This window comes from Saccostrea cucullata, unplaced genomic scaffold (genome assembly GCF_032062105.1).
Source record: "Saccostrea cucullata isolate Sc308-1 unplaced genomic scaffold, CSIRO_AGI_Scuc_v1 ctg342, whole genome shotgun sequence".
Classification (NCBI taxonomy): Eukaryota; Metazoa; Mollusca; class Bivalvia; order Ostreida; family Ostreidae; genus Saccostrea; species Saccostrea cuccullata.
The window spans coordinates 635,082-659,392 of record NW_026936636.1 but is presented as its reverse complement, the minus strand read 5'-3'; the positions used below and the strand labels follow the sequence as shown (position 1 = coordinate 659,392).

The 24,311-nt window shown below is 34.0% G+C and overlaps 1 protein-coding gene and 1 long non-coding RNA gene across 3 annotated transcripts; one reads left to right on the top strand and one right to left on the bottom strand.

Moving 5' to 3' along the window:
• Positions 1-3,451: 3,451 nt before the first annotated feature.
• On the bottom strand, positions 3,452-11,525 carry LOC134246026 (kynurenine--oxoglutarate transaminase 3-like). 2 transcript variants are annotated; one of them, XM_062728285.1, is made up of 13 exons: positions 11,383-11,525; positions 9,587-9,705; positions 8,997-9,058; positions 8,515-8,566; positions 8,220-8,318; positions 7,353-7,589; positions 6,785-6,907; positions 6,452-6,572; positions 5,656-5,822; positions 4,932-5,121; positions 4,576-4,649; positions 4,390-4,476; positions 3,452-4,160 (listed from the first exon to the last, which is right to left on the bottom strand). In XM_062728285.1, exons 2-13 carry the CDS (start codon positions 9,701-9,703, stop codon positions 4,095-4,097), a joined length of 1,395 nt encoding a protein of 464 aa, XP_062584269.1. In that variant the 5' UTR covers positions 9,704-9,705; positions 11,383-11,525; the 3' UTR covers positions 3,452-4,094. The 2 variants fall into 2 exon arrangements, with proteins under 2 accessions (XP_062584269.1, XP_062584270.1); XM_062728286.1 differs by lacking the exon at positions 9,587-9,705 and having other exon boundaries at positions 3,466-4,160.
• Positions 11,526-14,937: 3,412 nt separating this feature from the next.
• On the top strand, positions 14,938-16,720 carry LOC134245985 (uncharacterized). The gene is made up of 4 exons (XR_009987563.1): positions 14,938-15,068; positions 15,549-15,608; positions 15,810-15,878; positions 16,216-16,720. It is a non-coding gene; the product is annotated as an uncharacterized LOC134245985 (long non-coding RNA).
• Positions 16,721-24,311: the final 7,591 nt, after the last annotated feature.

Here is a 24,311-nt window from a genome sequence, read left to right as displayed (position 1 = left end):
GACATCATGCAGTCAAACTGTTGGTATGATTGTAATCAGCATTGAGTCATCTTCCAAAATTGTATTGAATTGAAAATTCAAAATTGCATGAATTTCATGTGTAGAGATTGTACCAGTATATAGCCTCGGGGTCAGTGGTTCTGGTGTTAGGGTGGGGCTCTATTGATTACATAGTGAAAATGCATAAATTCTTTAAAAATCTTCTCCTCTGCTCCTGGGTATTAAACCAATGAACTATTTACATGGTTATGATGAGGAAGGATGCCTCTTTGAGATTTGAAAATTTCAGGTGTTAGGGTGGGGCTCTGTTCACAAATTCTTTGAAATTCTTCTTCTTTGCTCCTGGCATTATATGTTGAGTAAGACTGCCTCTTCCAAAATTGTGAATTTCATAGCCCCGGGGTCAGGGGTTCTGGTGTAAGGGTGCAGCTTTAATGTTTATATACCGCTAGTGAAAATGCATGAACTCTGAAAATCTTTTCCTTTGCTACTGGGCATTATGCCAATGATCTAAGTTCATACACGTATTTATGATGAAAAAAGCTGTCTCTTACAAAATGGTTAATTTCAGGGTCCCTGGATCAGGGGTACTAAGAGGGGGGGATTACATAGTCTGAAAATAAATTAATGCTTTGAAATCTGCTCTTTGGTATTAATCAATAATTTACGATGAAATAAAATTTATGATAAAATTTCCAAGATTTTGAAATATGTGGCCCCAGGGTCAGTGGTTCTTGTGGGAAGGGGTGCACAACTGGTTATAAAGTGGAAATGCATTTTCTCTTTGTTACTCTGACCTACCTCAGGGTATTAAGTAACCAAAGTAAGCATGCTAAGTGTATAGTTATGAAAAGCAATGGCGCCTTTTTCAAAATTGTGAATTTCATGGCTTCTGGTTTAAAACACAAATCAAATTCAATTGTTGGAAAATTGTTACGATACTCAGGTGACTTATAAGGCCCATGGGCCATGTTTCCCTATATAATCACAACTATGGCCCAACCTGGCTCCCAAAGGCTTAGTCCAAAATATCTTGCATTTTCCAGGGTTTTTTTTATGAGTTTATATTACATGCCAGACCATGAAACACCAGAATCTAAACTACCTAAGGAAGTTTCCACATAAGATTGTTTTTCTAATCCAGTGGTTCTTGAAAAAAAATTTCCTTTATATTTCATTGTTAAAATTTGTTTCCCTATTGTGGCCACACCCTACCCCATGAGGCTATTGTTGGAACAATTTAGAATCTACACTAGCTACCCCAGAAGGCTTCCACATACATGTAATCTATCTGACTGTTTTTTCTAAAAGATTGTGGCAATTTTGAAATAAATATAGAATAGACAGTTATTTGATATTATGGTCAAAGTCATTTTTTTTTGTAAAACATAGTTCTTGGGATAATAAAACCTTGAGAGTTGTCAAATCTTTATGTGATGTGATGACAGAAATGAAAAATTTAACTTTTAGTATCTTAAATAACCTTTCTATGATGATTATGTAAACCATAATAGATTATTCATGAAAAGAATGGATAATTAAACTGGAAAAAGGTAAATACAGAATCAATTTATAATTTATATCATTTAATTTGGAAAGCATTCAACAAGCAACAATTAGGAATAAGAGGATAACAATTCTATTAAGTTCACTAATATAACAATTCTAAGTTCACTATAACTCTCAATAATGTAAAATCATAGATGTCATCAATGCCAATGGTGAAGGTGAAATTCAACATGGTACAGTTACATGCATGTAAAAACATCCAACTTACTTATATGTGACTTTAAAAACAACAGGCAAAGCACACCAAAACCATACACATATCATTCACATAGACAAAGGTCAAATCGGTCTTCGAATATAGAGTAAAAGAATTCTCTACAGTACCTAATGTAGGTTTTTATAAACAATATAAGATATACATTTGAATGGTTGTACACACAACTTGGGCAGATCCAGCTGTCAAAAGCCTCCCACCACACCCCCATTCACAACATACAATGTCCCTCTCCCATTCCCCTCCTTATCCCCTATGTTTTTGCCACCATTTTTTTTCTGGATATACAAGTATTTGAATCATATCCACTTCTGAATCCTATTTTTGATATTTTGTGTCTTAGTAAAATCAATTTTGAAAATGATATAAGTACTCTACACATACTTGACCTACATTTAAAATCTGAAGATCAATGGTGTGTGAATCTAAACGAGACTTATGACTCACGTTAAAATCTAAATATACATTTACATTTATATCAGTTGAAAGAATACTGATTTTCAAAGTAGGATTTAAAACACATAATATAACTGTAACATTAATTAATGAATTTCTTTCTTCAAAAATTTCTTCATGATAACAAAAAAATATTGAATCAAATAGAATCAATGATACAACAAAACAAGAGGCCCATGGGCCACATCGCTCACCTGAGTAGCTTTGACCATGCTGTTCTTTACCAAAATCCCCCCTTGTAATACATATTGTGACCCAACCCTACCACATTGGTCATAATTTGGACAATTTAAAATCTACAGGATGCTTCCACATAAGTTTCAGCTTTTCTGGCCCAGTAGTTACTATGAAGAAGATTTTTTAAGTATTTTCCTATATATTTCAATTTAAAACTTGTGTTCACTATTTGGGCCTTAAACTACCCCCGGGGGTCATGATTTGAACAATTTAGAATCTACACTACCTCAGGATGCTTCCACATAAGTTTCAGCCTTTCTGGCCCAGTCGTTCTTGAGAAGAAGATTTTTAAAGTTTTTTCCTATTTATTTCTATATAAAACTTTGATTCCCTTTTGTGGCCCCGCCCTACCCCCGGGGGTCATGATTTGAACAATTTAAAATCTGCACTACCTCAGGATGCTTCCACATAAGTTTCAGCTTTTCTGGCCCAGTAGTTCTTGAGAAGTACCGTAGATTTTTATAAAGTTTTTTTCCTACATATTTCTATGTAAAACTTTGATTCCCTATTGTGGCCCCGCCCTACCCCCGAGGGTCATGATTTGAATAATTTAGAATCTACACTACCTCAGGATGCTTCCACATAAGTTTCAGCTTTTCTGGCCCTGTGGTTCTTGAGAAGAAGATTTTTTAATGACCCCACCCTATTTTTGTCTTTTCTTGATTATCTCCCTTTGTGAAGGAACTTTGCCCTTGATTTTAAAAATTTTAACTCCCTTTTACCCAAGGATGCTTTGTACCAAGTTTGGTTAGAATTTGCCCAGTGGTTCTTGAGAAGGAGTTGAAAATGTGAAAAGTTTACAGACGGACGGACGACGGACAAATTCTGATCAGAAAAGCTCACTTGAGCTAAAAATACCAAATTTTCTCTGCAATACTGACAATATAAAAATTATTGTATTGTATCTCAAAATTAAAACAACAATAAAAGAGATCACAATAGCTATATAAAAATAATAAATCACAAGAATCACTAATTTTTAATAGCTTCAAAATAATAAAGAAAAAAATGGGGAAAACGTGTTTTAGGTAAAGAAGACTGATTTCAAAAATGAATCAAGTTCACACTGAAGATTGATGCTAGTATAATACTTCATTAATTGAAGAGTTTTTTTTTTTTTTTTTTTTAAAATGTCCACTAAATCACAGAATTTTCAAAATGAACCTTAACAGTATTTGGCACAGTCTGATCAGCTATTAGAGAACATCCCAAGATAAAAATTGATCATTACTTAATATGCACATTGGTCTTATTGTAAACAAAGGAATAGAACCAAAAACAATTCATATCATAGTATGGTCTTTGTGTAATTTGTAGATAGCTATACATGAATAATAGAAAAACAATATAGTCCTACATGTAGTTTATCGATAATGCATACAATACAAGGAATGCATTTTGAACAAATTTTGAATTCTTAATATATCACTTGTAAACTGTATTACTTCATGTAAATCTCTCATATGTGGATTTCTAGAGTAAATAGGCACAGATTAACTAAAGTCACTCTGGTTTACCTTTAATACATGGTTAAACAAGTCATAGGCATTTATTCTAATTGGCACAACATGCAACTTGGTAATATTTCTAATACTGGGAGTGCAATATCATTCTATTGTCATTTCTTCAGTGAGCTTGCCCACTTTCTGAGAATTTCACCAGCTGCTGCTATGGTTTCATCTTTCTGTAAAAAGAAGGAAAAGTGTGAGGGCATAATTAAACCACTGTACAACTGACCTACAAGGACTAATTATCCCAGTTGACAACTAAAGAAAGGAAAGTTTTAAAATAAATTAAAAACAAGAACTCTGTCCTATTAACAAATAATTATAATGTGTTGAATACAAAAAAAAATCCACTGCCCAGCATTTGAATAACATCTTGAAAAGATACATGTGATATACAGTACTCACTTTGATAAAACAGAAGCGAATATAGTTTTCTCCAAGATGTTTGTGTTCTTGATGGTAGAATGCAGTTGGGGGAATGGCTGCCAACTTCTGAAAATTTAAAAATTTCAATTCTCTTGAAAATACTCTTTACTAGCATACATAGCAGAAGCAAGAGATTTCTCTTCACTTTGATATCAACTAGCTCACCAGTTCTTTTGTCATCCACCTGATGACCTTGAAGTCACGTGGGTCATCTGTCCCATCATCTGGAAGATCTATGTCTAGAAAAAAATAAAACTTTCTACTTCATTTCTAAAATTATAAAATCATACACTATGCTCCTTATTAAGAAAGATAAAATTCACAGTATTAAAGGTTGGATTTTTATTCCAGTTTTTATCCTAAACAGATTTTGCATGTGCAATTACATATTTCAAAGATATATACGTTTTTTAATTTTAACCTCAATATAGCATTCAAAATAGATTTAAATTATTTTTGAAGGCAGATGTTAAACTAACAGCATAAGGAAATATCCACAATAAAAATTAAATAATACTTACTAAGGCCAGATGTGTCCACCATCATAAAATAGCCTCCTTCTGGTACTACAGGAAACAAACCAACGTCCTTGATGATTTTAGCTAACATGTCCCTCTTTGGTTGTAGTTCTTTGGCCAGAGAGTAAAAGTAACATTTGTCTGGTTGGTCCATCAGCTTCATCTCATGCTCTAAAGCTCCAGCAACTGCCTCCTACAACATAAAGCATTTGTTGCACATATTTTTATCATTATTAAATACAGGATTTCAAAAAGGAAAATATTGATACTACCTTGTATTTTATACAACAAATATATTTTAAATGTCTTGTAATAAATCTGTTTATATCCTCATAAATTTGATATCTGGTATAGACAGATCCACAGATAAACAGCAAGTTGACCTCGGATTCATACAATAATGAATCCTACAATAAACCATGCCAAAATAGTGTTTCAAGCATCTTCAAAGAGTAGAGCAAAACTCTGTTATAACGAAGTCACTGGGACCTATGAAATTACTTCACTATATCCGTAATACGTTATAACCGTGTAAGAAATTCATTAAATTTTTATAGATGGGGATCCAAGGTGACTTCACTATATCCATAAATTCACAATATCCGTGTTTGTAATAAACGAGTTTTGCTGTAGTTGCTAAAATAAACTGTGACAGAAAAGTTGATATGAAAAGACAGAGACACAATGCTATACCGCCTTCTCCTTTGGAGTGGGGTATAATTAGTACCTGGACCGGTGTGGGACAGTTGTAAGTACAGTTTTGGTGGAGAATCTGCATGGGGTTGATGAGATCTTCTGGACCCACTGCCCAGCCCAGCTTCCAGCCTGTAGCACTAAATGTCTTCCCAGCACTCCCAATAGTCACCGTTCTCTCCCACATTCCTGGCAGGGAAGCTAAAACAGCAAAAATATTTCTCAAATTTCACTATTAAAGCAGAATTTTGGGAACAGTACTGAAAATGTGTCTTTTATAAAATAATGTCCATAAGTCAGAAATGTCAGTGACTTGATTTTTCTTCACACATGTACATTTATAGGAAACTAATAAGTATACAGCCATTGAAAAGTAAAAGCTTATTGTCAGGTTTTAAAATATTTTGTGTGACAATTTAAACAAAAATCACAGTGCTTCAGGGTTGTTCCTCAGACCCAGGTTCCTGGGAATTTCCGTGCCTATCAAGACATCATCCCCCAGTTACTCCCTGTCATCCCCCCTGTTGAGGGAGGGAACCCCCAGAACTTTTTTTACTGTTGTTTGTCACTTTAATTCTTAGGGACAACCCTGGTGCTTATACATGTAACGTTTTCAGTGGTGCTAAACAGATAAGAGTCATTGACTCTACCTAGTTAACTTCTAGTCTAAGCTGGCGCCCACTGCAGCTGGGTGGACTGAGACAATGCAAATAAAGTGTCCTAGCTATTAAAAGGCACATCAAATGATGATAGGAGTTTGAACAAGCGACCTTTGGGTTACTGGTCAAATATCTATGACTGCTGAGCAAAAGCTCCATTAACTCACTTACCAATCTTGATGTGTTTATTATCATCATAGATCATCCACTCATAAACTTCATCTGACAAACAAATGGTGTCATACTTAATACACAGGTCTGCAATCATCTGAAGTTCCTCTCGAGTGAAAACCTGTAAGGATGTTTTATCATGTTTTTTAAAAAAGTGTAACATGAGTGTTATTTTTCAATGGAATGTATTAACAACTTACAAATATATTCACATATTATACAATTTTCTTTTCTTTTCTTTCTTTTTTTTTTGAAAGTCATTTCCACATCCATAAATTCATTCAATATACTTGTGTCAGGTTTACTTAATCTAGTGGTGGACTTTTCTCCTACCTTCCCCAGTGGATTATTAGGATTGTTTATGAACACAGCCTTTGTTTTCTGGCTGAATTTACTCTCCAGTTCCTTGGGATCCAACTTCCAGTCCTTGCTAGAAGTCACCTGTCCTGTCTTTGTCTGAAACATTACACAGACATTTTTGCTGATACTTTGTAAAAAAGCAGACACATTAAATATACTGGTATTAGTAAACTGTACCTGAATACAGTAAATTGCATTTAAAACAAACAAGGATATTGAAGAATCATGGATAAAGCAATCTCTTTTTTCATCTCTGAGAAACTTTTAACAACTTTCTTGTATATTTTTACTGTTACATGCATAACAAACTTTGACATAAAGAATTAATGGATATAGCAGATTTGTAATATAGCTAAATAGATTTACAGGTTCTCAGGACCTCACTATAACTAAGTTTTGTATAACCAACTACATGTACAATGTATTTGTATTTTTGTTCAAAATGAATATGTGCATGATAGTACATCTCTAATTGCGTACTTGCTACCTGGCATCAAAGAATAAATCCTCTAAGAACAATGTTACAGCATAACATACTCACAGGCCTCAGAGGGCAATAAAATGCTTCTCCTCCAGCAACTTTAACCATAGGTTCATAGCAGTCAAAGTAGGGCTCAATGATCACAGCTTCATCCCCAGGGTTTATTAATCCTTGGGCAGCACAGAATAGGACACCATATGCCCCAACTGATACAGTCACATTTTTAAATGGGTCCAACTCATGGCCAATGAGAGGTGAGTATAACTTTGCCAGAGCTGAAACAAGCCTGGGATGACCCTGAAAAACATACCCATGTAAACACAAGGTCACACTTAAAGCAGATAGACTAAAATATACTACAAGGTCATATCTGAAGCATAAAGTTAATTGTTTTATAAACATATAAATACAAAGTCATACTTGAAGTGTAGACTTTAATATTTACATTTCCAATGTCTTTGTCCGAGATAAAATTACAAATTGTAAATGTACTTTATTTCCCCATCAATGTATTGGTGCGGTTAAAAAAAACCACGTGCAGTGCGAACAAACAGCTAGACAGAAGCGGGGCTTGGAGCACGTGTATTGGCGGAATCAAAGCATGTAAATATAAGGAATAACTGTCATATTTTTCAATTTCATGACGACGATCAATCGATTGGCTTGCGTGATAACTTTATGCGTAAACGCCTTCGGCATTTATGCAAATTATCACGCAACCCAATCGATTGATCACATCATGAAATCGAAAATCAGACAGTTATTCCTTAAATCTTTTTTCACAAGTTTTGCAAAAAGTATCCAAAGAGGGGGTATTTAAAGATGAGGTCACTCCCCCCGAGGGAGTTCGATTGTGGTATATAAAAGATGAGCATGGTTGTACAGAAGGTAAGAGGGATAATTGAACAATTTTGAGTGGAAACTTACAAAGCTGCGAGTATACTGATGCATGAGGTGGTTGTCACTAGCAACTGCTGCTGTCATCTCGTCAATCACATGTTGTGGAGGCTTAAAGTCAGGAAATCCCTACAAAACATCTGAAATCTTAAAGCCATTGTTCTATTTATAATAGCTACATTAGTTTCTTCATTTTATACACCATATATCTCCTTCATATTTTAAATTTGTGCATATAGTGTATTTAAAAAAAAAAAAAAATGTTACCTGTATACCAGGTGTTTGTTTCCTGTTCAGAAGATTCTATCAGAGATAAAGCTTTTACCTGTCCAAGATTCAAGGCTTCATTTTCTACTGCAAGCTTTCCAAACTCCACCCTAAAGTAAAAACCAATTTTAGAAGAACGCCTTTTAAATGTGGGATGTCACTTTTACTCGCTAAATGCAATTAACATAATATTTATATAAACTTGATACAAACAGATACTAATTTTAACCAAGACCAAATAGCAAGACTTTTTTCACATGGTTGTGCAGACCTTGTCTTGCCAAAATTATAATTATTACACAACTTGTATGATAACCATATTTTTATGTCCCATTTCAAAGTTTATATTGTACATATTCAAAACCATTAAATAATGGTTTATTGAAATTTAGCATGTAACAAGGTTAGAATGTTCTTCCTCAAAAGTTGACCAAGTATCCAAGAGTTCTTGAAGAATATAATTGACATGGCCAAAATCATCAAGGAAAACAACTTAATTGGTCTTGTTAGAGCTCGACTGAGTCAGAAGAGAATTATTACCATATGTTCTTCTCTGTTCCCTTTATCCTATTGGAGCCTGTTAATTTGGAAGACATGGTTCTCTACAACAACAAAATCAACTCTTCAGATCACTGTACATAAAAACTTGTTAGAAAAAGAAATGCACTGCATTCATTTCTGATCAGTATACAGTAATTGTACTTCAAAGTTCAATTCATTATTAGTCATCTTACTTTTAATTTGTGTCTTATCAAGGAATTTACCTTAGTTCATGTACCACAAATGTTTTTTTTTTTTTTACTTTTACTTGCATTTAGCAGATTGTAAATTATCTGAGTTGACCACTTTTTAACATTGTCATGATGTATATATCAAGAAAGAAGGTTATTTAGGGTGCTTATTCAAAGTTAAAGAGAATGGTTTATAAGTAGAAAATATGCAAGTAAACTGCAATGCATAAATAACATGAGTGATAAATATAAATTAATAGAAAGATAAACATGTAACATTGCATAAAAATTCAAATTAATGACAAAAGTCATAATAAAATATATTATAGTAACCTTATTAATATTGTGAAAATTAGAATTCAACATAATTTACACACAATGCACACAGTAGAAACTCACAACATTCTCACTAATTGCAGTATTATTTGTAGCCTTTGATAAGCAGGATAAATAGGATCTGGACTGTGCATTGATACCACACTTTCCGGCTGTTGATAACAGGGAAACAATCCTCATAACTTAAAATATAAATGTAAAGATGATAGTAAGATTTCTTATCATCAATTATTAATGATGGTTTTTTAATTTAATCATATTACCGGTAATGTTTATCTCACAGTCATCCCTTCATCACTTTCACTGATTTATCTTGTGCAACCCTACCACTACCCATAAAATAGCCTGAAATTTTATGTCAAATTTAACACAAGCAACCTTATTAATTATTGTAAAAGAAAGGTGATGTATGTTAAGTATGAAAACCCTTTCTATTCTCAATGAAAAGTTTTAAGAAAAGTCAGTCAAATTTCAAGGTCACAGGGTGAACAGTTTTAGTATTTTTAGAAAGGTCTTGTCAGTTTCTAAACAAAGTGCAATATGAAAGCCGTATCTTTTCTCTTTCAAAAGTTATGTCCAATTTAGTTAAAGTAATATTAAAATTTTTGACAAGAAGGCTTCCAGAGTTCTTGAAATCTTTCGGTCGTTTAGCCTAAACCGGTTAAAACAACCAAGGACCAATAACTTTGTGTTCTGTGTCAGTCGCAATGACCGGTAGATGTTGAGAGAGCAACTTGAGAAAATCCGACTAAATTTCGTACGAATTCCCTTTAACAACCGATCATAATCTGTTAAACGCTTTTCAGTATCTAAAAATGGCTTCTTCGATGAATGCAAGTACCAAACTGTGATTGATAAACTGTTAAAACAAGTTTGTTTACGGCGCTAAGGTAAGCCAGGTGAGAAAAATCGAACTGGATTAAGGACTTATGAAGAAAATTGACCCCCATGAGAATTCAACAAAAATTGTTATACAATGATCAAATCAGCATGAAGTGTGCAGTGTGTATTGATGCAGGGTGCAAAATGTATTAATAATAAAAATCAAATACAGTTTTCATCTTTTTATTGATTTTTTTTTTTGGACTGATAGAAATCTGTCTGGACTTACAAACTTCCTATGAGTCAGTCCAAGTGACTGACAGCCGAAGAAAGATTTCAAGAACTCTGCAGTAGGTCAAACTTCAAGGAAAGGTTTCTTTACAGGTAATGTGCATGTGAAATATGAATTCCCTTATCTCTTCTCATTAAAAAGTTATGATCAAGGTTAAAGTTTTTGTAGCAGATCGAAGGACAGACTGAATGACAGACAGACTGTCAGGTGAATGAGACATAATGTCCCCTTGCTTGCCTTTCGCGAGAGTGGTTGACAACAATTCCTTGTTTATAGAAAGAAAAATATATAGCCCACACTAATCTCAGTGAGGTTCGTAGAGACTAAAAATTTTGGTAAATGTTGTCAACGATTCAGTACCATTGCATGAATATAATATGTCATGACTTGTTCTCAGATTTTTTTTAGTTGTTTCTCTGTGTGCATTATTTCACTGATCACTGAGGATTTTGGAATACATGTAATTTACATGATGTAAACAGGTACAGGTCATGATCTTACTTTTACAAGTGACCATGCTTCTGAGGATTAACAGTCTAAACAGAATCAAGATTAGGTGTATACATTACCTGCACTACATATAATTACGTATAACAAACATTAAAATTTGTCCATGTAAAAGAATGACAAACGTAAGTGAAATTTTCAATTTTATTTTTTAAGTTTAACAGAGTGAAAGTGCAATGCTGCTGTGTAATGGGGTTCCGCGAAAATCATGTACTTGATTAAATGCAGATATGAATACCTGTTCTATTATATTTTCCCTTTAACTTGAAGTTTTGTCTTTAGACTGTTCCTCTTTAAGCTCGTCCCAGATTCAGAATGATGATGGTCCGGTCATCATGTTGCACCTCTCAGATCTCGATGACTTTCTAACCTCTTTTTCCTGAAGAGTTGGTATGAGTAAACCCCCTTTACAAATATATAGTTAAAAGCACGGTATATCACCCTGCAGGCTATAATCACATAATAAATAATTAATTTAAAACACAATCAACTGATTACCAGCCAATTAATATTTTAAATAATTATCTACTAGGTTATCAGGGATAGGGTAACAAGCCCCCACCCCATATATAATTTTTTTTAATCAATCAAAAAAAGAAGAATGATTTTGCCTCTTTGATTATGCCCCTGTAATCCAAGATTGGGGGGGGGTTATAGTTTTTGCCCTGAACGTCTATCTGTCCTATTGTCTGTCATAATTTTGTTTGATTTATATGTTGTTTAACGTCTCTCTCGTATGAGGCACCGTTTTGGTAGTTATAACTACCAAAAAGTGATATTACCTATTCAATCGGTGGTATCACACATTCAAATAGGTGATGATATCACCTATTAGATTTAAATTGATGATATCACCTATTCCAAAAGGTGATATCATTTATTCGAATATGTGATACCACTTATTCGAATAGGTGGTATCACCTTTTTGGAATAGGTGATATCACTTACTTGAATAGGTGATATCACCTGTTCGAATATGTTATCAACTTTATCATTTTGAATAGGTGATATCACTTATTTGAAAAGGTGATATCACTTATTTGAAAAGGTGATATCACCTATTTGAATAGGTTATAGATTATATCACTTTTGCCAGTCAATACGAAAACGGCACCACATACTCTCGAGAATTTTTCCGGCACTCTGGAGACGTTAGGAATAAAACAAAACAACACATTTGAACAATTGGTGTTGCAATGGGCTTTCATATTTTTTGTTTCATGTATGAAGCCTTTTCACAAGCTTAAATATTTTTTTTATCTTTTTACCTTGACCTTAGGGTTGACCCACTTGGAGAAAACTTTTAATCTCTTCATAACGTTTGAACAGTTGGTACCAGTGCTTTAAAAATTCACAGATATAGTTTTGAGACAAGATCTTCCTTTGGTACCGATACTTTTGACCCTTTTGACTTTAATCTTGTAATTTTACCTATTTTTGAAAAAAAATTAATCTTCGCCATAACTTTTGAACATTTAGTGCTAGGTTTTTTTTATATTTCATACATGTATTTCATTATTTCTAATTTCATATTTTTTATGATAAGGACTTTATCTGTGTACCATTAATTTTGATCCTTTCATCGTGACCTTGGAGTTTACTTGACCCATGTTTAGAAAACATAACCTTGACCATAACTGACATTTGAAACTTGTACTTGTAACTACAGGAAAACAATTTTGAAAACTGGAATAGAAATATCAATAATTAAGCGCATAAAAGTATATTTTCTTGTTTTTACAAATATATACTTATCAGTTGATTACATATATTTATTTATTTATTCACCAATCAAGGGCCCTCTGGGGGCATATACATACTCGTATTTTACTATTTGATATAATAAGTTCATGATATGATGAAAATTATCTTTACATCAATATCATATCTTTGTTACCTTCTTTTCATCATGTTTTCACAGCATTTACACTAATGCTTTTGAAATGTACAATTAAGGACAGATGATACAAACTTTTGTCCAAAAAATTTAAAATAGCAACTTTTAAAAGTCGTGTTTTAACGAGTAAAATTAATGCTACGTTTACACTATGTTCCCGGCAGCCACGGCAATCACGTTTCAGGCCACCGTGGAAAAAACGGGACGGGCGTGAGAAAACTTGGGGCAACGGGATGGGCAAACGGAACTCATCGCGATTGCCGTGGATGCCGTGCCAGATTTTTAAACTGTCAAAAAATTTGCCACGGCGGCCACGTTGCAGATGTGAAACTTAGTAGGTCGTAAAAAACGGAATAAACGCAACAAAACGCGACAGCACGTAAAAGACCGTAACAGAACTTGGAGACAGTCCGCAGTGGGACGGGAGATATGTATATTTCTATTCATCTCACGATCCATTCACGTTTTGAGACGTTTTGCTGAGTTTAGTCTGCGTTCTGTCACGGCTAGTTCACGGTTGTTGTCCGTTTTATCACGTTCTGTCACGTTTCATCACGGTCTTCACGGCAAACTAGGGTGTATGGTAGCCGTTTCCTCGCGTTCAATCGCGGTTCGTCCCGGCATGTTACGGTTTATGGTCCCGGTGCGTCGCGTTCTACTACGGTCTGACACGGCGCACGCGGTCTGAGAGGAAGCATATAAAAGCCGGGCACTGCAGAGAAGTTTCATTATGGATCCATATGGATCTCCGCCTTCTCATCCTGTCTTATTCGTCTCATTCCTAGTTGCTGCACTCCTGTCTTCCCTCTCTGTAACTGCTGCTGGTTCTCTTCATTTTGACGAAGTGATTTTAGGTATGCACCAGCAAACACGCGAAAATAAAATCTTCGTTTTGGAAATTATGATGTTTTATCTTCGAAGGGTCATGATATATATGATTGTTTCTGGTTAGGAGACCTTCTCTGGTACAAACGTGATCCATAGTTTCCCGGCGTCCATGTTTCATACGTAGAAAGACTTGACAGAACGTGAGAAACGTATAAGAACTTTATAAGAACGCGAGAAACGAGAGGGAACCTATCAGAACGTAAGAGGCCTGGGAGGAACGTGCTGGCATACCTGGCAGAACCGTAGTGTTGGAGCCTCCGGCACTCCACGCATTTACGGCCCATCACGGATTCCGTAGAAGACCGTAGATATACCGCAAAAGAACTTGTCAAGACTTGGATATAGAGAAAAATAACCAAAATCTCACGGCGCACTACGTTTCGGGCAAACGGGGCTGCCGTGGCTGCCGGGAACATAGTGTAAACGTAGCATAATAAGTCTCAGTGCCTGATTTTTATTTTTTGTTATTCAAAGTGTCACATAAAATGGGATTTGATGTGAAAAATATTTGTATAGATTAATAATTAAGGATGGTTTCAGAAAGGCAGAATTTTAAACATCATAGAAGGTTTGCTTTATGATCTACTAAAATGTGTTAATTGCACCATTTTCAATGAAATTAGGCCAAAAAAATAAATACCAATCCATGCATCCATTTTTTGTTTGTATACCGATCTGTCTTTAATGTGTTTGGTGAATTGCAAAGTGGTTTTACACAATAAATAAAATACATGTATGTTAAAGCACTTTTGAAAATGGTTTTTACACCGGGGATTGAATACTATTGTATAGATTTATTAGATAAATCGAAGAAATATGTCGAAAATCCCTCTGGCTAAAAAGTAAATATTTACTGTCCAACGCGTGTTGACTGTAAACAAAGTATATCTATTTTTGGTAGCGATTACAAATATTGACCAATCAGAGGAGATGTCAAAGGGCGTGTTTGGACCCGTGACGTCATGTTAACCTAGTAATTTCAATTTCATTGGTTGATATTCTGGAGTGTCGAAATGACGGATTTCAATTGGTCGTTATTTCTATATCGCGCCCGACCACCGCGCGTCTACTACGAGCTGTTAGCGTCACTTGCTAAGTTGTTTACTGGAAGATCGATTTTAGAAAATTACTTTTTGTGAGTAAGTAAAGTTTTTATCATATTTTGCACCAATATATTTGATTAAAGCATACAGTTTCAGTATATATTTTAGCAAAATTGCAAATTCGTAGAGCACAATAATGCATAGTTCATACTTCTTTTGATTTAACACTGTAACGCCCGCTCACCGCCATAGTGGATTTTTTTTGTAACCACAGATTTTATTTTAGATTCTCTCAATGCATGAATTTACTGTTGCATTTATACCAGTGAAATTTTTCTCAGAAACAATGGAAAATGCCACGTTTTTAAATAAATATGCTTTTTTTCATTTTCTTTTGGTCCAAACCAAATCGTTCCCCTTTGTTCTTCCTGATAGCCTAGTCAACAAAGATGGCGCAAACAACAATCTTGATATATTTTGTTGCGTAACACAACGACGTTTTATGAGAGCATGACACAGATAATGACATTATTTTTAACACGCACCTGTTTTAAACTTTGCCTTTGTATTTTGTAGTTATCCCGCTCATAATGGCAGCTACAGCAAAGAAGGGAGGAAAGAAGGCTGATGCCCCAGGTATAAAAATCATGAAACTACTTTAAATGTCAATAATTTTCTAGTATAAGACAGATACTTATAAATTGCTTACATGGAAGCAGTTCACAAAGCAATCTTTTGACTACTGATTAAATTCATTGATAAAGGAAAGTTTCCAAAAGAATGAAATCATGTATAAAGTTTTATTGATTAAAAATAAAATTTTTAATTTATCTTCAGCCAAGGCAAAGAAGACAGCAAAACCCAAGTCCCCTAAGAAGGCTGCAAAGAAGGCAGGAGCAAAGAAGGGTATGTTTTCTGCCAAGAAATCGGTACAACGAAGCCAAAATAGAGAATATGAATAACTACATTTTCATACTATTAAAAATAGAGAATATGAATAACTACATTTTCATACTATTAAACAGGAGGATGGGAAAATTCAAAATTATTTTGCATGCCCACATTTTACAGTTTAAGCAAGAACTTTTGTATCTTCACTTTAAGTTAACTTGCATCTTGTAACATAGTGTGCATTATTTGCACTAAGGAGTTATATCCCCTGAGTGTTTAGCAAAAAGAGCATTATGTCTTAAATGTTTGTAAAATAAATGTATTCTCTAAACATTCTGTTATTTTTATGCAGGAGTGAAGAGAGCTGGAAAGAAGGGAGGAAAGAAAGCCACCAAGGCCAAGAAGTGATGATTTCATCATTAGTCAGCTCACGATCCAGGGATATTTTGTCATCAATCATCGTTTAGAACTAGATTTCCACTTCCTTTCTTCTATGGCGCCTTTATTTCAAAGACGACTGAATCTCTTATATTATATAGACCTATATAAGACTGTTATATAGAGTAGTTTATTTATAGATGTGTGTACAACAAACAGTTTTATACCTTTTTTTGCAGAGGATTTAATATTTTGATTTTTTAAACATCAATTTGGTTTTACAAGTTGAAAGTTGTTGAGGACTTCATGATGGAATTTTACACAAATGTTTTGATTTAGACTATTCAATTTTTCACCATTTTAGTCATGTTAAGAAATCACATTACATTTTTAATTATTAGGTGTGTAATACTCTTCCTACATTCTTATGTTGAGTTGTAGGACTATTATTGTAAAAATAAAATGTGTATAAAACTAAACATTTTGTGTTATATCTATGTTCTTTGATGGAAATTAGTCCCCAGGATTGTATAACAAACTTAGACTTAAGCCAAATTTTCAATCGCCTATAAAATATTCATTAATTATGGAATTTATTTTGAAATTTGCAGATAACAACACTTTTGAGAAGCAATATTGAAAAATATTTTAATTTTGGTCTGCTTGACTTCAACATTTTATCAGAGAACTTGGCTTAAGTTTAAGATGTTTCATGATCATGGGGCCAGTACAGAAAAATGAGGTTTTCTATTACAGTTATTTTGAGAAACTTTTTTTTTAAAAAAAAAAAGGAAAGATTCCATTTCTGAAATATGGTATGTCGTACAAGATGACAATAATGTACTGTATTTTTCCTTCAAAGTGTCAAAAATAGGATTTTGAAAGGAAAATATGGAAGCATAATAAGAAGAAAATGGATGAATGCAGCAAACTGAATGCCCATTCTTGAATGTTAGTTTTGGAGTTAATGGGAAATGACAGATTCATGTTAAAATTGGTCATCTTTGGAAACACTATTTCTGACTAGTTGCATTTTGAGAGCCAGATGTGCATTTACAGTGAGAAACTCTCTCACTATTGACTAAGCTTTCAGACTTCTGTTTTAAGTGCAAGTGTTTGAATGTAATTTTCAGAAGTTGCAAAGAGTATCATAGATGTCAGTCTGACGATCAAAAAAGTTGAATGAAAACATTTTAAAGTGAATTCAAAATATTTTTAGGTGAATCATCACAAAAATTTCCCCAGCACAATATTCAAACCCTTGACACTATAGTATGAGGTATAGTATTTACACCAAACTGTGTATCGCTTTCTATTGTCAAATTTATTTTCCTATTTATGATGCATACAATCTTCACCTGTGTATAGAATTTTATGTGCAGTAGATTCGATTCACAAGCATTCATATACGTACGAACAAGTTTTAAAATATCAGGCGATTGTCAAAAGATTTATGATAAAATGATATCAACAATCTCCTTTGAAGTCAACATTTTACAAATCTATGATTGATACACTGACCTTTTCTTTAAATACAATATGTCGTCAAATAATGGATATTTTGTTTACCTAATCACATGCAAGTCGACAGGAGTTGACTACTTCTCCATGGCACCTGATCCCACCTCCATCTGCTCTGCTGGTGTATAAATGTTTGAGAATGGGCACTGTTCACTACATTCTACATTCCAAATTTTAGCAAATAATTTATACATATATACTCAGTAGATTGTCAATATGAACAATGCGTCTTCCTTTCTAAATGTAAATAGTAGCAAACATTGTTGGAAAAAAATCACATTGCCCGCTTACGTACGCTTGTTATGTTTTTCTTTCTAAAGCATTTCATTGTGATAGCAAGATGTGTTTGTGAAACACTGATGCCTCCATATGGCAACTTTCGGCAAAGGTTAAAAGTTCTCAACTACAAGCCAAACTCAAACCTCAAGGTCAAAGATAAAAAAATGTTGTTTCCAAAAGAAAGAAATTGTCTCAATAAATCTACGTGTGGCCATGGAATACGAAAGTCAAATCACAAACCATTCAAAACTTAGTGGCAAGGCCTTTTTTTTTAAATCTAGGTCAAACTTCAAAGTCAAACGAAGGTATCCACGGGAAGGCCTTGTTTTAAGAAATACACATATGAAGAATTAAATAGTCTCAAGACAAGCACTGTTTGGAGTACGCTCATAGCTCTCTCCTCCAGAATGGGTCGTACATTTTGGTCGTGTTCTGCGTCGCATATATATTAAAGCCGTATAGCATCAACAGTTCAAAAGTTTGGCTAAAATGAAAGGTTTTCTAGGTCAAGGTCGAAATTGTTGGTATCCACAGAAAGATATCTTGTCACAACCAATACATCTGTGAGACATGACGGTCCTAGTACTAACTGTTCAAAAATTATGGGGAAGGTTGAAGTTTTTAAAAGTAGATCAAACTGAAAGGTCAAGGTCAAAAACAATGGAAAGTTCTTCTCACAACATGCACATATGAAATATATTTAGCTCTAGCACCAACTATAAGTATACGTATATAGTATTCAAAAATTACGACAATGGTTAAAGACTAGGATTATTTTTAAAAAGTTGGCCAAACTCCAAGATCAAGGTTAAAAGAATAAATACGAGATAGATAGGCCTTATCACAAGGAATATACATCTCCTTGTCAGAAGGAATACAGATGTGACATATGAAAGCCATGCTCCAACCAATCAAAAGTTACGAACAAGTTGTTTTTTTTTTTTTGGTTTGTTTGTTTTTTGTTTGTTTGTTTGTTTGTTTTGTTTTTTTTGCGGACAATCAGGGCGGCATAATAAGTAGACCAATCGAGACTCGCAAGCAAGAAAAATTATTCAACTGCTAAAGATTTAACCAAATTCAATCTGCATACAACTGCAAAGCACGAAACAAGAACACTGCATATGTAGACAGAAATACAACAAGCGTGCTTATTATAAGATAGATCGACATTAAGGAAACTTTTGATATATGTCATTATTTCCTCGACCTGAGAGAAAAGCTAACAACAAAACGCCAGAAGTTTGCCTGAGCAGCAATTTTCAGGAGGCGTGAAGGTAGCTGCAGGTCTGTAGCGTTATGGTTTTATATATTCGTCTTTGACCATATCGCTACAGATCCCGTAATGCAAAAAAGGTGCAATATTTATTGCGCACTTTTGGGGAGAATTTCTCCACTCTAGCATTGGTCAATCAACTACCTTTCACTCCCTAATTCTAGACACATTCTGTAGCCAATATGTATATTTTATCCACCTCCCAACCATTTATTTTTGTCTCTATAGGCAATAAACTGGCTTGAGGTGAATTTTCAGCAATCTAACAAAAAATTTTAATCAAGTGAGTTTATCACTTGTAGAGACGACTATAAACGGTTGGGAGATTGAAAAATATACGAATTAGTTAAATAATGTGCCTAGAATTAGGGAGTGAAAGGTAGTTAATTGACCGATGGTGGAAAGTGGAGAAATTCTCCCCAAAAGTGCGCAAAAAATATTGCGCCGTAAATTACACCTTTTTTGCATTACGGGATCTGTAGCGTTATGGTCAAAGACAAATATTTATAAAACCATAACGCTACAGATCTGCAGCTAGCGTGAAGGAAGATTCTTACGTACATTTGCGATTTACTTTCCATGCAGGGTTTCTTTCGACAATCCATAACCCGAAATAATTTTTTTGAACATTCATTTTATTTATATCTAAAGCAAAGGTTAATATACTGTACAGGAGATTGCCAGCACCATATAACTTTCGTATGAAGCAAAATAAAATAAAAAAAATAAAAAAAAAAGCTTTAGAGCTGATCTAATATGTGGACTCAATATATAATATTATGTTTGCGCCATTGGGAGAGACATGTTCACAGGTGGAGGGTTTCTAGATCTGATCCATGAGAAGCGGAGTAAATCAAAAACCGTTGGCTCAGGAAGATGTGCTGGAGGATAAAAAGGATGAAGCTCATATGGATTTTGCAGTCACTTGGTAAAAGGCGCGATAGGAATTATGAAATAAAATAATGGCCAAGGTTAAAGTTTTTATTAAGTGAGTAAAACTATTTAAAGGGTAAAAAATTAATGACACACAGGAGAAGGTCTTGACACAGAAATACATAAGTGAAATATAAAAGCCCTGGCCATGTTCAAAAGTTGTGGTCAAGGCTGAAGCTTTTTAAAAGTTAGCCCAACGTCAAAATTAATGGTACTTAACTTTTCACATAAAATACATGTACAACTGTGAAATATGAAATGCACTTACTATTCAAAATATATGGTCATCAAAGTGTAAAAACTAGAAATATGTTCATAGGACATGAATGCCCCGCCAAGGGTATATTAGTAATGCAACATGAAAATTTGTATTAGTGTGTGAAATTTGCTCAGAATATCTTGAATAGTGATGCAGATGAATTGCTTACATCAATAGATATATCAGCATATGAATTTGACACTAATTTCATATAAGTGAAGTCAAGGTCAAAGGAGATGCCAAGGTCAAAAACTGTTGATGCAGTTGAAAAGCTCTCATCAGTATGTATCAGCATATAAAGTTGAAAAATATTAATAAATGGTTTCTATAAAACTGACTTAAGTACAATTTGATAAAAGTGAGGTCAAGGTCAAATAAAAGGTCAAGGTCAAAAATGTTAATACAGTTGAATTGCTTACATCAATACGTATCAGCATATGAAGTTTGACACCAATTTAGGAAAAAAGAGATCAATGTCAAAGCAGAGGTCAGGGTCAAAATTGTAGATATGCAGTTTCATATCTTTCATCAATATGTATCAACATGTGAAGTTTGATAAAAATATCTAGAATGATTTCTTTAATTAAAACTGACTTAAACACAATTTGATAAAAGTGAGATCAAGGTCAAATAAAAGGTCAAGGTCAAAACATTTTGATGGAGTTAAATAGCTCTCATCAGTATGTATCAGTATATGAAGTTTGATAAAAATATCTTGAATGGTATGTTTAAAACTGAGCTAAATACTAATTAAAGAAAGGTGAGGTCACGGTCAAAGGGAAGGTCAAGGTCAAAAATGTGATGTAGTTGAATAGCTCTCATCAGTACGTATCAACGTGTGAAGTTTGATAACACCATCTAGAATTGTATGTTTAAAACTGAGTTAAACACTTATGTAAGAAAAGTAAAGTCAAGGTCAAAGGAAAGGTCAAGGTCAAAAAATGTTGATGCAGTTGCATAGCTCTCAATATCTATCAGCATATGAAGTTTGATGAAAATATCTTGGATAGTTTCTTTGAAACGGAGCTTTGAAAAGAGCTCAACGCAAAGTGTGACGGAAGGACAGAAGGACGGAAGACGGACATGACAAACACTATATGCCCCGGCCATATTCATGGGCATAAAAAATAATGGGTCATATGTCAAACTCTAAGCTAAAGGTTAAATAAATATTCATACCCAAGGAAAGATCTTGATACAAAAAAATATACCCCGAATCCTCGATTACGGGGACATAAAAAGAACCTTGGCCATCTCTTTTGAAGGCTTGAGAGCTAGGGCTATTGAATTTCACAGATGTATTTCTTGTGACGAGACCGTCACTTGGGGTACCGCTACATGTATTTTGAACTTTTGACATTGACCATGGAGATTGTCCTACATTTAAAAACTTTAACCTTGGTCACATCCTTTGAAAAACTGGTGCTATGGACTTAAATTACATTCCACATGTGTATTTCTTGTGACAAGACCTTTCACTGGGCAGCTTTAAATGTGACCTTGGAAGTTGACATCTCTCTATTCGCAACTCCTCCTATACCACTAAATAAAATTTAATGATACTTTCACTTCTGCCATTTTGCACCTCCAATTTTACTTTCTGATCTGACGCCCTTTCGCGTCTCCCAGAGCAAAACATGGCCATTATAATCATATCGGAGGCGGGGGAATCATTTGGTGAGCTCACTGCTTACAGTACCGTTAGTTGATTTGGGTGACCTAGAAAACACAAAAAACATGAAATACACCATCATAAAACCAAGCAGCTATGGTTAATATGTTATGGAAGGGGGGGGGTCAACAAATTAACCATCAGATATAACTTAATTTTGAAATAATATATCTTAAACTGTCAACTGTCATTTGGAAAAGAAAAATTTCATACATTTTAGATTTAAAATTTGATCACTTATGTATTAATATCTTTCGATAGAGCTCTTTTTCTAAAAATGGCTACAACCACCCAACCCCCTTAAATGGTTAAAAGCGTTGCCAAGTAAACAATTGATATTTTGATTTGTACAATTAGATGAAGAGACGTTCTCTATTCCTTTTTTCTCGAAGAGACGCTGTTTGCTCAAAGATTATATAATGACGTACATATTTATTTATTTCTATACCATCAATTTCTTTTTCAACATTTCTGCTGGAGTTTTTTTGCGATTTTATCAAGATCAGAAAATGAGCATTGTGTCCATTTTGAGCCTACCGTCTCAGTTAAAAGTCTGTCTAGACTGTATAGAAAATATTTACATTGTTGTGGTGTTCTGATATTCAAACGGACTCGATTTTAGATTTAATATCTTACGTACGTTTTCGTACCTATGTCCGCTTTTTTGCCTTTAAGCCTATCATACAGTGCATGATTATATATGGGCATATCCTACCTAGCATGCTTTTAAAATTAGTGAACGGCAGAACTTTATATAACTCCTTATATCGCAGTTATAATTAATCATCACATCAAATTAAGATGAAAATCTGATGCATAATACATCACTCTATCAATGTTATCCGACCATCACCATACGCTAGATATAATCACGTGACATTTGACGGACACTCCTGTTTTTAGATTTGAAAATCAACTGGCATTTCAACTGGACAACAAACGCCCTAAATGAAAATTAAATGCTATAGGCAGTAGATTGCAAATCAGTCCGAGGTCTTTTGTTCATCATATACGAATCTTGTAGACTTGGTCAGTTTTCTGTGATCGCCTGTGCGATCTTGTTCCAGATGATGGACATTGACAGATAGCTAGGTCATGTATAACAGTTATTCAACGTTGATACGTCATCCAGTGTGATCAAATAAATAGTGACTGCACTGTACTTGTCCATATATAAAGCCTTCTTTGAATAATACTGAGGGGGTGATTACTAGTATATTAGTTGCAAAATAACTATATCTAGTTATACAGTCTATAAATAGAGAATAATACATACCCTTTTCCATATCACATCCTGTATCAGCCCGAGACACCAATATCAGCCAGAGGGCTGATATTGGTCGAGGGCTGATACAGGATGTGATGTGGAAAAGGGTATGTTTTATTATATTTATTACATACTTAGTAATAAAATACAGTTGAGAAGAAAATAAGTAAATAATCATGCATGGACTTCTTACATACATGTACGATTTGGGTTTGTTTCTATTTCTATTTCAATGCACTTGATCCGTAATTTGAAAATATTCTATAATATTACATGTATTTGTAAATTAAGATTAACCTTATTTTCAAAAAGTTAAAATTAAGAGAATATGAACCCACCAAAAATTGTGTATGAGTACAAGTACTGTTATTGTGGTTTAATTTACTAAGGGTGTGATATTGACGTCACAATAGCCGTATCAGCCCTGCAGGGCTGATATGGATTTGCAGGGCTGATACGGATATCCGCCCCGCAAATCCATATCAGCCCTGCAGGGTTGATACGGCTATTGTGACGTCAGCCATATCGCATATGCAAAAAACCTGTATTTATTACTAAGTGTGTAATAAATACTGGTAATGAGTGTTTGTTCTCATTTTTTTTAATAATTGCATTTCTAAAATGATTTATGAATATGAAATGAAATACTAACAAATTTTGAATAATGTTCCTTTTGGCAACCCATTCATTTGTTGCAAGATGAAATTCAAGAATTCATAAAAACGTCTAATATGTCATTGAAAACAAATTGATCAAGTTTGCATGTCAAATTATTTCATGTATAAGGGTTTACAGATAATTTTATTATAAAATGAAATATCCCCCCTTGTTAATCAATATTATTAATTAAAAATTTTAAAATTTAA

Excerpts from the sequence above, each read along its gene's own strand:
- LOC134246026 (XM_062728285.1), bottom strand. The coding sequence starts at position 9,703 with ATGAGGATTGTTTCCCTGTTATCAACAGCCGGAAAGTGTGGTATCAAT. Across the intron at positions 6,573-6,784 it reads CTAATAATCCACTGGGGAAG|GTTTTCACTCGAGAGGAACT; the intron begins GTAGGAGAAAAG and ends ACATCCTTACAG. Across the intron at positions 4,161-4,389 it reads TTCGCTTCTGTTTTATCAAA|AAAGATGAAACCATAGCAGC; the intron begins GTGAGTACTGTA and ends TTCTTTTTACAG.